The 12,897-nt window shown below is 42.6% G+C and overlaps 1 protein-coding gene across 3 annotated transcripts in view; it reads right to left on the bottom strand.

Annotated features, from left to right (window-relative positions):
- Positions 1-12,897, bottom strand: part of AMOT (angiomotin) — a 100,057-nt gene that overhangs the window by 31,090 nt on the left and 56,070 nt on the right. For all 3 annotated transcript variants that reach the window (XM_075007468.1, XM_075007469.1, XM_075007467.1), the window contains 2 exons: positions 11,405-11,497; positions 4,867-5,012 (listed from right to left, as the gene is read on the bottom strand). In XM_075007468.1, coding sequence (XP_074863569.1) covers positions 4,867-5,012; positions 11,405-11,497 — 239 coding nt within the window. The remainder of the gene's footprint in view (positions 1-4,866; positions 5,013-11,404; positions 11,498-12,897) is intronic.

Here is a 12,897-nt window from a genome sequence, read left to right on the forward strand (position 1 = left end):
CATTTTGGCGGAATATGTGGCAGACTGGTTGAAGTTTGGTTCTTCACCAACAGAATGTTAAGATTTGACTACCTAACGAGACACTGAAAAACACAACTTCAAAATAGTCTTTTTAAATATAAGACTTAAAAAAAAAAAAAAAACAGTGCTGATTATCTCTCCTCCATTCTCATCAGCTGTGGCTGGCACTTGGCACCTAAAACAAATTCATACTGCCACGCTGAATTTATGGTACTCAATGTCAGTGTGTCTGGTCCGTATGGCTAGGCTTATAGTGTGTCTTACTCACCAAAGCTCATGACCTCATAAATTTGTTAGTCTTTGAAGTGCTACAGGACTGCTTGGTATCTGCAACTCTGTTAACTTTAATTTGGCCAGATTAGTATATGCTGCCTACAGGCATAATGTCTTGCCTATGATAGACTCTTAAAACCTGTTAGCCAGAAGCAAACCTAACACATGCAATATAACTATTTTAAATTCTAGACCAGACAAGATCTATCCTAGACCCCTTTGCATATTCCTGCATGCAGTTCACCAAAACCACTCAAACTTTTGCAAGGCAATTGAGAACAGATCGGTAGGCTCCTACAAAGGAAGCTGAAGAAAAGTCTCCTTTAGTTGCTAGGAGTATTAAGTCTATAGTACACAATTAATCAGTTGGAACTGCAAGATATGCTACAAACGACATGTATTTTAGTTCAGGTACAGAAAAGTCATGTGAATTAAGCTTAATTTCTACACATAATTAGGGTTTTTAACCGAGTAGGAAAAGGCTGAATATTGCCCAAGAAACAGATTTGGTATGATGTAAATTACTCAGCTGCTACTATAAAAATTTGGCACTTAGTAATGAGGCTAAAGTACAAGGGAGACAGAAACCGACAAGAAATATTTTACCTGTATATAAAAATGTAGCTCCTACACAATGCAGCACACATGAAGCTAACCTGTGATAATGCCACAATACTTACACTTCGATAGCACCTTTTAACTTACAGAGCTTTGCATCACTCAGGCCCACAACACTTCTACGAGATGGGCAAGTACTACACCTTATTATGCTCAGATGAGAAACAAGGGCGAAAAGAGAAATTTAAGAGCTTGGCTCAAGGTCACACAAAGTCAGTGGCACAGCCAGCAGCAGCACCCAGGGGCCCAAGCACCTGCTTCAATAGCTAAATCAAACTGTCTCCCAGTCAGCCCAACACTGTGCACTCCTGACCTGCTAGAAAAAAGGATACGCTATCATCATAGCAATGGTTAACAATTCCCTCTGCAGCCTCTTACACACTCATTCAAGCAAAGGAAAAACTACACTCACTGGCATATGCCAGCTATGCCACAGCTAGCCCATTCTTCTTTAAATTCAATGTCTCAAAAAAACAGCAATTTTTCCCATGATCCAAGCAGCAGCCATCACAATAGTGTCTTCTTGATCATCCTGACCCAACAGTGAAGAAGAAGATTCATTGGCTTGGATTGTTGGCATTAGTGCCAGCCATTTCCTTAACTACAGTAAGTAAATTTTCTCCTTAATGAGACTGCCATGGCCACAGAAAAACACAGAGGTTCTTTGACCAGGAACTTAACAAATGTTTACTAATTTGTACTTCTAGCCCAACCAAGACACATTTTGCTGCAAACTCTAAGCCAGGTTTTAAAAGGCGTTATCTCCCAATTAGGCACCTCAATGAAGAAGACAGAATTTCAAGAGTTCTGTACCCAGCAACCCCATAAGCACCCTGGGAGAGTTGAACTCACTTCAAAACTTGTGAGTCAATTGGTCTTCTCTTACCACTGACTGCTAAGTAGGAGTACCTACTGAAATCAATGATGTACAATGTGAAGCAACAACGGAATTATGTGATTCTAATACAAGATTTCTCCCAGCTACACTGAGCAGTAACGTTTTACTTTAAATGCACATTAAGTAAAAGCATAGTCCTTAACTACCAGCAAGATAAGGGCTTTATAAAGACCTAAGACGAATACACAGGAAGATGAGATTCTGTTTTAAATCTTCAGAATACTAACTTGTTATATACACACACCTGGCCTACTGTATGTTGTTAAACCTAAGTGTAGGGCTCATAGTCAGCCTGCATCTTATATGTGGCAGTGCAGAGCTACCACTAGCTCAACTGCAGGTGAGCATCAGGAGGGAGAGCTACAGTTCACGTTGCAACTTCAAGCTGCCACTCAGATCCTCCCTCTAGATCTTACCAAGGCCCTCTTGCAAACGGAGGCCAATGAAATCCTCGTTATTTCTGCAGGGAAAAAATATGGATGATAAACACCACCTAAAATAAATTTTAAGTCACAGACAAACAGTAAAGGGCGGGCAGACATATGATAGACAGACACACATATTGGATGCCTGCATTGGATTTGAATTCCCTTCAAATATCTGTGATCATACCCCTACTACTGTTTAGAAATAAACCTACACCATCTAATTTTAATTGCACCTTATTTTATATTTTTATTTAAAGAAACATTTCGTCTTCTATTAACACTGCAGGAAAATATTCTCTGAGCCTCCACTCTGCTACTTTTCTTTGTCCTGACTGCAGGTCAAAATTTTAAGTTCAGCAAACAAAATTTTAAGTTCAGCACAGATTTTAAGTTTCCTGCACTGATATAAACTAGAATAAATTCTGGTGGGGTTTTTTGTTGTCATTTTTTGTTTTAAAGATCTGAGAGATAACGGGCAGGATGATAATCTGTTGAGTAGGAAGGCAAAAACGAAGAAAAAAAACACAACTCTCACTACATGATGTAACAAGTGAACTACACATACATACACTGAGCATCCCTCAGGCCTTGAACGAGGACCATTGCCAAATGTTAGCATAACTAACTCCACCCTCTTCTTCAGCACTAATTTGGAAATTCCTGACAATTATGGGAACTGCCTATTCGGGTAAATCATGCAGGAATAAAAGAAATCATTAACCAATTGTTCAGATATCTTGGTCCCTGGATACCATTAAATCATAGCCTGACATATACAGTTCTTTTCATATTGTTACTTTGAGCACTCAACAGTTCCCTGTGCCTTCTTTTGGAAACTTACTGAAAGGACAGATCAAGGATTTGAGTAGCCTTCACAGTTTAACGAGAGGGAGGCAAAAAACTCTTTATGATCCTGAGCATTTTAATGAAAAGAGATCTGGTAAACCTGCAACAAGTGGTAATTTTTTCTCTCCCTTCTCCCCATGCCACCATTACAAAGTACAGCAAAGTTAATTTCAGCTCACTCGCTGAGAAGCTTCCATATTTATCTGCAACAGGAAAGGTGGCACTTCCTGTGAGCCCTAGATTCAAGCAACAGCTGGATAAAAACCACAACGCTTCATATAGACGATAGAGCATTTTACCTAAAAACAGGAATCATTAAGTATATCCCTCCCACTCTTTTTTTTTTAAAAAAAAAAAACAAAAAGCCCATTGGCAGAAGATTTATAAAAAAAGCACCATACCACAAACCTCTTACTAATACAAGATGACTTTTTGAAATGCAACGTATGGATGGTCATATCTCACTAATCCGCCATTACTCAGATGACATCATGATGGAAGCAGTTTCAGATTCCAAGGAGGGACACAAACCTGCAAGAACCTTTCACATGCTTAAAGTTAAGCATGTTCTGAAGTGCTATGCAGGATCAGGGCCAAAGCACTCCTTCCCTTGTGGGAGCGAGTCCTAGAACAATCTGAACCGTCACTACATTATCTCTCATTTTAAATTAGCCTACATCTGACAACTCTTTACTCTCCTGAGTGCACACAGTACCCAATTCAGCCTTGATGTCAAGTGCTGCCACTCTTCTGAAATCAATGGTACTGTGTCAGCTGTGACTAGGGCTGAATTTTCCTCTTGGTCTTTAACAACCTGTCCAGCTTCCTCCTGCTTCACAAAATCCCAACCTCTTTTCAGGCCCACTTGTGTCTTAAGGACCAAAGCAAGTCTCCCACACAGCTGTGCACAGCACTATACCTGTGGCAGTTCAAATATTCTGCAGCACTGGTTTGACATTAGTGCTGGAAGAAGATGCTAGGTGAACAGTCCCAGAGACTGAATTCCTCTGCTCACCTCCAAAACAAGGCCAGCTTTCCCAACACTGACTGCCCCACTTAGGCACTTCAATCCTAATGTGCAAGAAACCACTCATGTGTTTGAAGGAGCATTCATAACCCACATCCATTCAATCTTTAACCTCTCTAATTCAGCTGAAAGCTGAAGTTCCACTGCCCCTAGTGACTCCTCCTCGGCCTCTCTCCCTGCCCTTCTCTCCCTCCAATAACCTCCAGGATTTAGCAATGTCTTTCCCCAAACCATTCCAGTTTGATTCCTTCAGCTACTCATATCTGCATACCTTCTGTCACAGACATGTCAACCCCCTTCTTTGAAAAGTTTGAAAACCATCCCATTCCGCTGCAGTGACCATGTAGCACTTGCCTGGCTCCCCTTTATATTGTTCTCTAGTCTGTAGTTTCTCAGCTTAGGGATTCTTTAGGCTGGCACACTCAAATGACAAATCAGAAGCAGCCCTGTAGCACCTAAAAGACTAACAAATTTATTAAGTCTTGAGCTTTTGTGGGTAAGACCCACTTCTTTAGATGACAGAAGCAGGCCTTTTCCATTAAAACTCATGATTTAACAAATTTGTTAGTCTTTAAGGTGCTACAGAACTGCGTGTTATTTGTGACGCTACAGACTGACACCACTGCCTCTCTGACATTATCAAATAACAAAGGCACACACACCGACCAAGCACTGCTGTACAAATGGGATCACAAACAAACAGTCATTAACGTGTACTTTGAGCTACTCCAGTTTCTCTTGACCAGTGACCTTACCTCTTCCTCCAGTTTCACCACCTTGGCCTGAGCATTATTTAAGGCCTGATCACGGATCTCAATGTGCCTTCGCTGATCCTCATTGGTGGAGCGTGCAGCAGCTAGTTCTATCTCCAGTTTTTCCTTCTCCCTCTGAGTTTCTTTATCTACAGAAATAAAGCAGGAAATGAAAGATGGATGGAGTTTTCCTTGACAGACTTTTAGGAGTCTTCTCTAAGTTCTACCAGTGATTAAGGAGGGAGGGGATCTTTGCTGACAGTTACTTGATCTCCCAAAAGCGTAAAGACTAGACATCTCTCTAGATACAGAGGGACAGACAAATGACTTCCTGGGAAAAAATATGTTAAATTAGGTAATTTATCCTCCTTGGATTAGAAGGGTAAGAGGTGCAGCACCTTTTATCTCTAGCTCACTAGTTTAGAACAGAAAACAAGCTAACATGGTAACATCACTGGTGAGTGGCTGAGTGACGGCAGGGGGGCAAAGGGAGGCTGTTCATCTTAGGGCCATAATGTAATGTTTGCTTTTGTGGCTTCCTGGTCTGTGATGAACACATTTTAAAATTAATTTGTAAATACAGAAATATAAATAAATATAAGTAAAAACAATAAGAGCTGACTGATCTCAGCTCCTGATGGGCAAGCGTCTTCTTTACTAAAACACATCCCAGTAAGCCCTGTCACAGTCCCGTTCCCCTCACGCTTTATGAAAATAGGCTTCTGAATATGACTAATTTAAAGATGCTTTAAATAAAATACCTCAAATAACATATCAATTTTAATACTACAATCTGCTGATTCTGGATATTTCTGTGAATGTATCGTTCTTGTATGTGAAGTTAGAAATATGAAGTGTGAATCTGGTTTTAATTCTAAAATGTGCTAATGAGGACCATTAGTGATATTTCGGGTACTTTGTGACTCAGTCACAAAGTCAATGACCTGTGAATAGCCTTGTTTGTCCTGTTAGCCCAAACTGTGGCTAATCCTAGAAAGACATGTGGCCAGATCACCTGATGCTGAAACCCATTTTCGGTCTGGTATTTTTCCACTCAGGGTAAGAAAAGTTTGAACTGAACAAAAAACACGTGTTGGACAAAAGGAATATCAAATGGGGACACCAAACAGTAGGGACAGCTGCCACACCAGCAGACACCTCTCCCCACAAGTTGCCTGCTGGAAATATCTGAGACTGAAAAGGGGGAAGGATCAGGTCCAACCTAGAGGGCTGCTTAGCTTGTGAAAGGGATATTTAGAACAACATTTTAAGGTAAGAATTTGCATGCAGCACGTTTCAAAGAGGATTAGAACTAGCTAAACTTTTTATGTTCATTTTAAATTAATAACTCTCTTTGATATGACTGTTTTCACTTGTGAGCACTTAAATCCTACTTAATTTTTTACTTAAATCAAATGTTCATTAAGTAAAACACTTTTTTTTTTTAAATCAAGCCCAGCGTAAATAAGCACTACCTGGGGGGAACAACACTGTGCATATCTCTCATTGACACAGAGGGTGGATCTTATGAGATTTCACTGTGTAAAACATTTTCATAGACAAATACTGATTTATTTGGGTTTGGAGACCCTTTTGGGGGCCACCTAGCTTCTTGGGTTCTGAGCCCTTAGAACTGAGTCCTCCCAGAGCTGAGCTGATTCAGTGTCTTTGTTGCTCTTAATGGGGGCAGTAACCCCCAACTCTGTGCCTTGTCTGGGGGAGATGAGAGGCTGGTCCAGCAGAAAAAGGTGGTTGGGGAGCCCCAGAGAGCAATAGAGCGGGCATCAGTGACATAATCATCACACCAGTGCACAACTTTAAGGGGACTTCTGTGATTCACCCCATCACATCTCTTTTGCTGGCATTTTCAGAGGCCAGGAAACAAACAATTAACGAAAGCTCATCTCTCCCTGGTCACCCTTACAAGTGGCACCTCAGGTGAGGACTGAGACATGTTGGCCTGTACTACCACTGGTCCAGTGGCATCTGCGCTTTGGTTACATAAGGAAGTTGCCCTCTTGGGTATCACCTGGCATCATCTGCCAGCACTGAACACACTTGCCAGCTATTTATGTTGAATGAAGAACTGATACTTGATGCAGGAATTCCTGGGACAGGTTCTAAAGCATGTGTTGGAAAGGAGGCCAGACTAGATGATTAAAATAGTCCTTTCTGGTCTAAAAATCTATTACATTGTTTGGATTTCATATTTCACATTGCTACTTGACGGTTTCTCATCTCTTGATGCAGGGATTAGTTGGCTCAGATCAAGCTGCTGGCAATGAGGTACTCAAGCATGCAAGTTTGGACTTCAGGCAAACAGATTTCAAAAGCAGATTTACTTGGCCTAACGATATAATGGTGCACACCCACCTACAGTGGAGCACCCATAGGGACGCTACTCAAACAAATGCTTATTTCAGTCCTGACAGTATTTCTCTTTGTAGTCAATTCTAGTCCTATCAGGTCTAATTCATACTCTGAGAATCCGAGACATGCTACTGGTGTCTTGTGTGCTCCAGATATACAGTATATCATTGATTTAACAGACTCATGCGGGGAAGGGGTGTCCGTTAATGCCAAAAGTCTGTTACATCCAATGGCTATACTGTAGGACGATGCACCGACCTTCCCAGTCCCTCACTCACTCCTGTCCTCCCTCTTCCCTTCCCCTCTTCCGCCCCATTCTTCCCCTCATACCTCCATCTCCCTCTCCCAATTACCAGGAGAGGAGCTGAATGCTGGCCTGGCTCCTTCCACCTCCTGGAGCTGTCAGTGCTGCAGCTCCTCCAGCCCCCAGCTCAGAGTGGCCCACTTGAAGGTAGAGAGTGGCTGCCCCCAGCCTGCCAGCTGTCAGCAGCCTCTCACACCATGGCTGCTGCTCAGCACCATCGCAGGCAGCGGTGGCTGGGTGCTGACTTGCTCTACACACATACACACAGGACTTGGGGAGGAGAGCTCCTGTGCCCCACCACAGCCACTGCTCCACCCCCCGGGCTTCTCTGGCCCTGGTGGCCCCAGCTGCTGTGGTGGCGCCTCCAGCATTTATTTGGGGTGCTACCGGCGGGGGGGGGGCACTGGCAGACAGCGTCCATTATTTCCGAAGTCCATTACATTGGGGTCCATTAAATCGAGGGTTTACTGTATACACCACTGAAGATGCCAGCAGCAAATGCACACACAGTCATCCTACCATGGAAACTACAAAGTCAAAAGAAGATCAACTGGAATCTGCTTCACACTCACTGACTGCTCCTGTCAGAGCTGAACTTTGCGGTTACCTTTGAATCTGTGCAGTTATACTGCATGTTCATTCACGGAAACACGCAGGGTCAGGGAAACACAATGCAAGTGTATAAAGCAAACCCATAAAGCAAAACAAAGCAAGAGCACTGAGCTGGCATGCCTTCCACAGTCACTGAAGTCCTCAGCAAAAGCCAAAGTACTTGCACTGACAACATTACTTACATTACTTCAACTTCAGAAAAGATAGCTACAGAATGCACCCCGCAGCAATCTACATTCGGCACTAATGACACCAGAGAAACAGCATTCCAGAAACTAATGCTCCATGCAAAGGAATGAGGACAAGCGGTGGAAGTCTTTGAAGAACAGATGCCAGACCATAGCTGTTAGTACGGACAGTGTGTGGTGCACACCAGCATATAAATATATCTACAGGTTCAGAGCAGTTCACATTCTTCCATCAGAGAAGAGTGAGGCGTAGAGTACCAGCAGCATGCAGCAGCTACAAATTCCCTTTTATTAGAGGATCAGAGCTGCCTAAAAATGGTTGCTGTGGAAGGGGAGAGTACACTGCCAGTGCACCCAAGAAGAAGTGTGCCAATGAGCACGTTCCAAGGGCAGCCTCTGAAGGGGGACCGTTATGGAGCCCTGACTATATCCTTGAACTGGCTTCTGCTGGTAGAAACAACATCAGTCAAAACACAGCCACAAACCACCATCTGCCCTTCCCTATAGCCCAATGATATCATCCGTTGGTACTGCAGGTTTAAATCACAGCCTGGAGGACTATAACCTACCTACTTACACATACAGAGCCCGATTCTGCTCCCAAAGTCAATGGCAGTTTTGCTATTGACTTCAGTGAAAGCAGGATCCAGCCACTATAATTTATACAGACAGACATCTCTCAGATGAACCGTGGTTATCAAGCAACAAAAACACAGCATTTCCCCCTTCTTGTACTCTTATCGCAACATCTATTCATCCAGTTTAAAAACCAAAGCTAAACTAATCACACAACTAAAGAGACTTCCTAATGCCATTTTCAGGGATTTACATGAACAGCTAAAGCCCGTGACTTCAAAGCCACATACTCCAAACATCAACTGCTAAGTGAATGGAAGCAGACTGAGGACAGCACGAAAGGGATTTCGTTACTGAAAAGAAGGAGAAGCAGAGTGTATTGCGCCACAGCAACTCCTCTTTATTTTGCAGTTTTATCTCTGTTTTAAAGACACATTATATAACTAGAGAGAAGCAAGCAGTGTCAGAAGGGTGGAGCACACCATGGAATTAGGAGGAAAGTTGACTCACTGCCCTAAGCCTCAAGAGATTTCAGGACAGGGGAAAGGCAGAATTTCATACCTGCAATTTTGGTTTGCCCTGCAATGGCTCCACAGCTGCGGACATAAGTCATGACCCTGGGGTATCTCTGCCCAGCCCAGGAGAACGCAGGCGGCACTCCTCCTTTTCAGGCGGAAAGCTGCCTGCCAGCGTCTTTGCTAAACTGACTCTTCCAATATTCGACTGTCTGGGAAACAGCTGGGGGATCTGCCCCATGGATCACAATGTAGCTCCTCCTCATCTGCACTGGCCTCCTTCCAAGACATTGTCTATGTGAGGCATCAAGCCCAAGCACATCTTCAGAGCACAAAATGCGTCCAGAGCACCACCCTATGCATGGAAGCACTCTGATATTAAGGACCCTCATTACTCCCCGAGCAGGCTGCTTAGTGTTCATTCCAGCATCCTTGGTGTCTCACCACTTCATAGAATCATAGAAGAGTAGGACTGGAAGGGACCTCGAGAGGCCATCGAGTCCAGCTCCCTGCCCTCATGGCAGGACCAAGCACTTTCTAGACCATCCCTGAAAGCCATCTATCTAACCTCTTCTTAAATATCTCCAGTGATGGAGATTCTACCACCTCCCTTGGCAATTCGTTCCAGTGTTTGATCACCCTGACAGTTAGGAACTTTTTCCTGATGTCCAACCTGAACCTCCCCTGCTGCAATTTCAGTCCACTGCCTCTTGTTCTATCCTCAGAGGCAAGGAAGAACAAGTTGCCTCCCTCTGCCTTATGACACCCTTTTAGATACCTGAAAACTGCTATCATGTCCCCCCTCAATCTTCTCTTTTCCAAAGTAAATAAGCCCAATTCTTTCAGCCTGTCTTCATAGGTCATGTTCTCTAGACCTTTGATCATTCTCGTTGCTCTCCTCTGGACCCTCTCCAATTTCTCCTCATCCTTCCTGAACTGCGGTGCCCAGAACTGGACACAATACTCCAACTGAGGCCTAACCAGCGCAGAGTAGAGCGGGAGAATGACTTCTTGTGTTTTGTTCACAACACACCTGTTAATGCATCCTAGAATCATGTTTGCCTTTTTCGCAACAGCATCACACTGTTGACTCATATTTAGCTTGTGGTCCACTATAACCCCTAGATCCCTTTCTGCTGTACTCATTCCTAGGCAGTCCTTTCCCATTCTGTATGTGTGACACTGATTGTTCCTTCCTAAGTGGAGTACTTTGCATTTGTCCTTACTAAACTTCATCCTGTTCACCTCAGCCCATTTCTCCAGTTTATCCAGATCCTTTTGAATTATGATCCTATCCTCCAAAGAAGTTGCAACCCCTCCCAGCTTGGTATCATCTGCAAACTTAATAAGTGTACTTTCTATGTCAATATCTAAATCGTTAATGAAAGGGTGGGGGGTAAGTTCTGGAAGTTCAAGTTCGCACCGTTCTGGAAAGAGAAACAGCCAAGCTGGCTTTTATATTCAAATTCGGCACATTAACACATGGTTTAAATCGTGATGGGAACTTTCTGAGTCACTATAGGGGCTCCTCTGCATACTTGGCTCAACCTAATTCTTGACCTTCCCCCCCACCCCTCCACTCTCTGATTTGCTTACCTTGATTATCTTTTTCTGATTTGTCCTCCTTGCTTACTGTTTTTGGTTCTCTGTGCCTTAAATATTGAGTCTGTTCTGGTCTGGCTATGGTCTGAAGAAGTGGGTCTGTCCCACAAAAGCTCACCTAATAAACTATTTTGCTAGTCTTTAAAGTGCTACTTGACTGCTTTTTGTTTTGACACTTCATATAGGTTAGCTGGTGAATTTTACATGATGACAGAGCTGAATGTAATGTCTTTTTACACAATTCATTTCAGAGAGACTCTAGTGTGTGTTCAGCACAGTAACATCGGAGTGCACGATGAGATGGGCTGATATGGAACACACCACACCGCCTGAGTGGCGCATTCTTCCTAGACCACAATGAATCGCTGACTCACTTTGTGCAAAGAGCTGAGAGATGGTTTTCCGATTGTCCTCAGATCCCTCAAATTCCTTCTCAGCAAGCTGCTTGTTGGCCGTCTCCATACGCTCTGCAGAATTTTTTTTTTAAAGAGAAAAACAACAAGAAAATGAAAACCTTTCAGAAATGCTCTAAGAGCTCACTAAGTTAGTTCCATCTACTCTCGACATCATAAAAGCATATTCAGTGGAGCGGACTCCTGGTTTTAAACTATCTGCAACAAAAGGCTGAATTAGAAACTGAAAGGGCAGTTTTCTCTAACTGGGATATTTTTTCAGAGGTTTCTTTAAGGCATTGAAGGGGCAGTTGCTTTTAAACAACGTACGTATGAGTTTCAAATATTTCTAACTACAGCATTCTCACAGAAACATTTTAGAGAATTCAGTGGGAAGTGAAGCTAGTAGAATACTATAAAAATTAATCTAAAAATTTATATATGCACTGAAGTGTTGTTGTAGCTGTGTTGGTCCCAAGATACTAGAGAGGCTGGTGGGTGAGGTAATATCTTTTATTGGATCACCTTCTCTTTGGGGGAGGACAGGCAAGTGTTAAGCTTACTTCGAGCTATTCTTCAGGTCTCTCACACTGACTAAGGCTGGTACAACAACAAAGATTTCCTCACCCACCTTTGTTTTCTAAAGAGTTATAATGTGAGAGTTCAGGAAAAAAAACTTTAAACACACTTGAACGACCCTATGGAATTCCATCTTGGGGATATAATTTTCTTTTAAATAAACACAGGATGGCTCAAAACTTTTAGAAAGGATATACTTTTTTAAAATCACCTTCAATAAGGGTATGCAGATCTCTTCCAACACTCCACTAAAACTTTTGGGCTGAAGTTGGAAAACTAAAAGCATGTACTGGCCTGACATCTGACTACCTAACTTCTCAGAAAAATGAAGAGCCCTAATAAAAATGTATCAACATTTATGTCTTGAAATAGCACAGCTGACAAAAGGCTGTATTGGTCTTGGATATGTATTTTTTTTTGCTGGAAAAAGAGATTATTTTATTATAAGCTTGTGTGTGGCACCTTCCACTGTAGTACCCAAGTTTCAGACCAAAACACAACCCCTGAGAACAGCTGCTGTGTTTTTTTTAAGACAGTAGTGTAGACATACCCTGTGGAGCTTTAGATCGACACACAAAATATTTTTCAGTCCTCCAAGTCACATGGCTTTAAATGGTTAGAGACCAAGAGAATAGTAACAGTGAAAAACACACAAGAGAACCAGAAGGCACTTATAGAAAAGGCTGAACAACTGTATTTATTTTTCTAAAAATCACAAGTCATTTTCTTCCTTTGAAAATTAAATGCTCAATCATGGCCAGTCTAGGCTTGGAAACCATTCCCTGACATTCCCAATTCCCAGGCACAGTACTTGGTAATGTCTTACCAAGAGCCAGAGGCTACTAAGGAAATGAAGACAATGTCTTGCCCTGGAAGGCAAAGGGGAGTCTGAAGGA

The sequence above is a fragment of the Carettochelys insculpta genome, chromosome 13 (assembly GCF_033958435.1).
Source record: "Carettochelys insculpta isolate YL-2023 chromosome 13, ASM3395843v1, whole genome shotgun sequence".
NCBI lineage: Eukaryota > Metazoa > Chordata > Testudines > Carettochelyidae > Carettochelys > Carettochelys insculpta.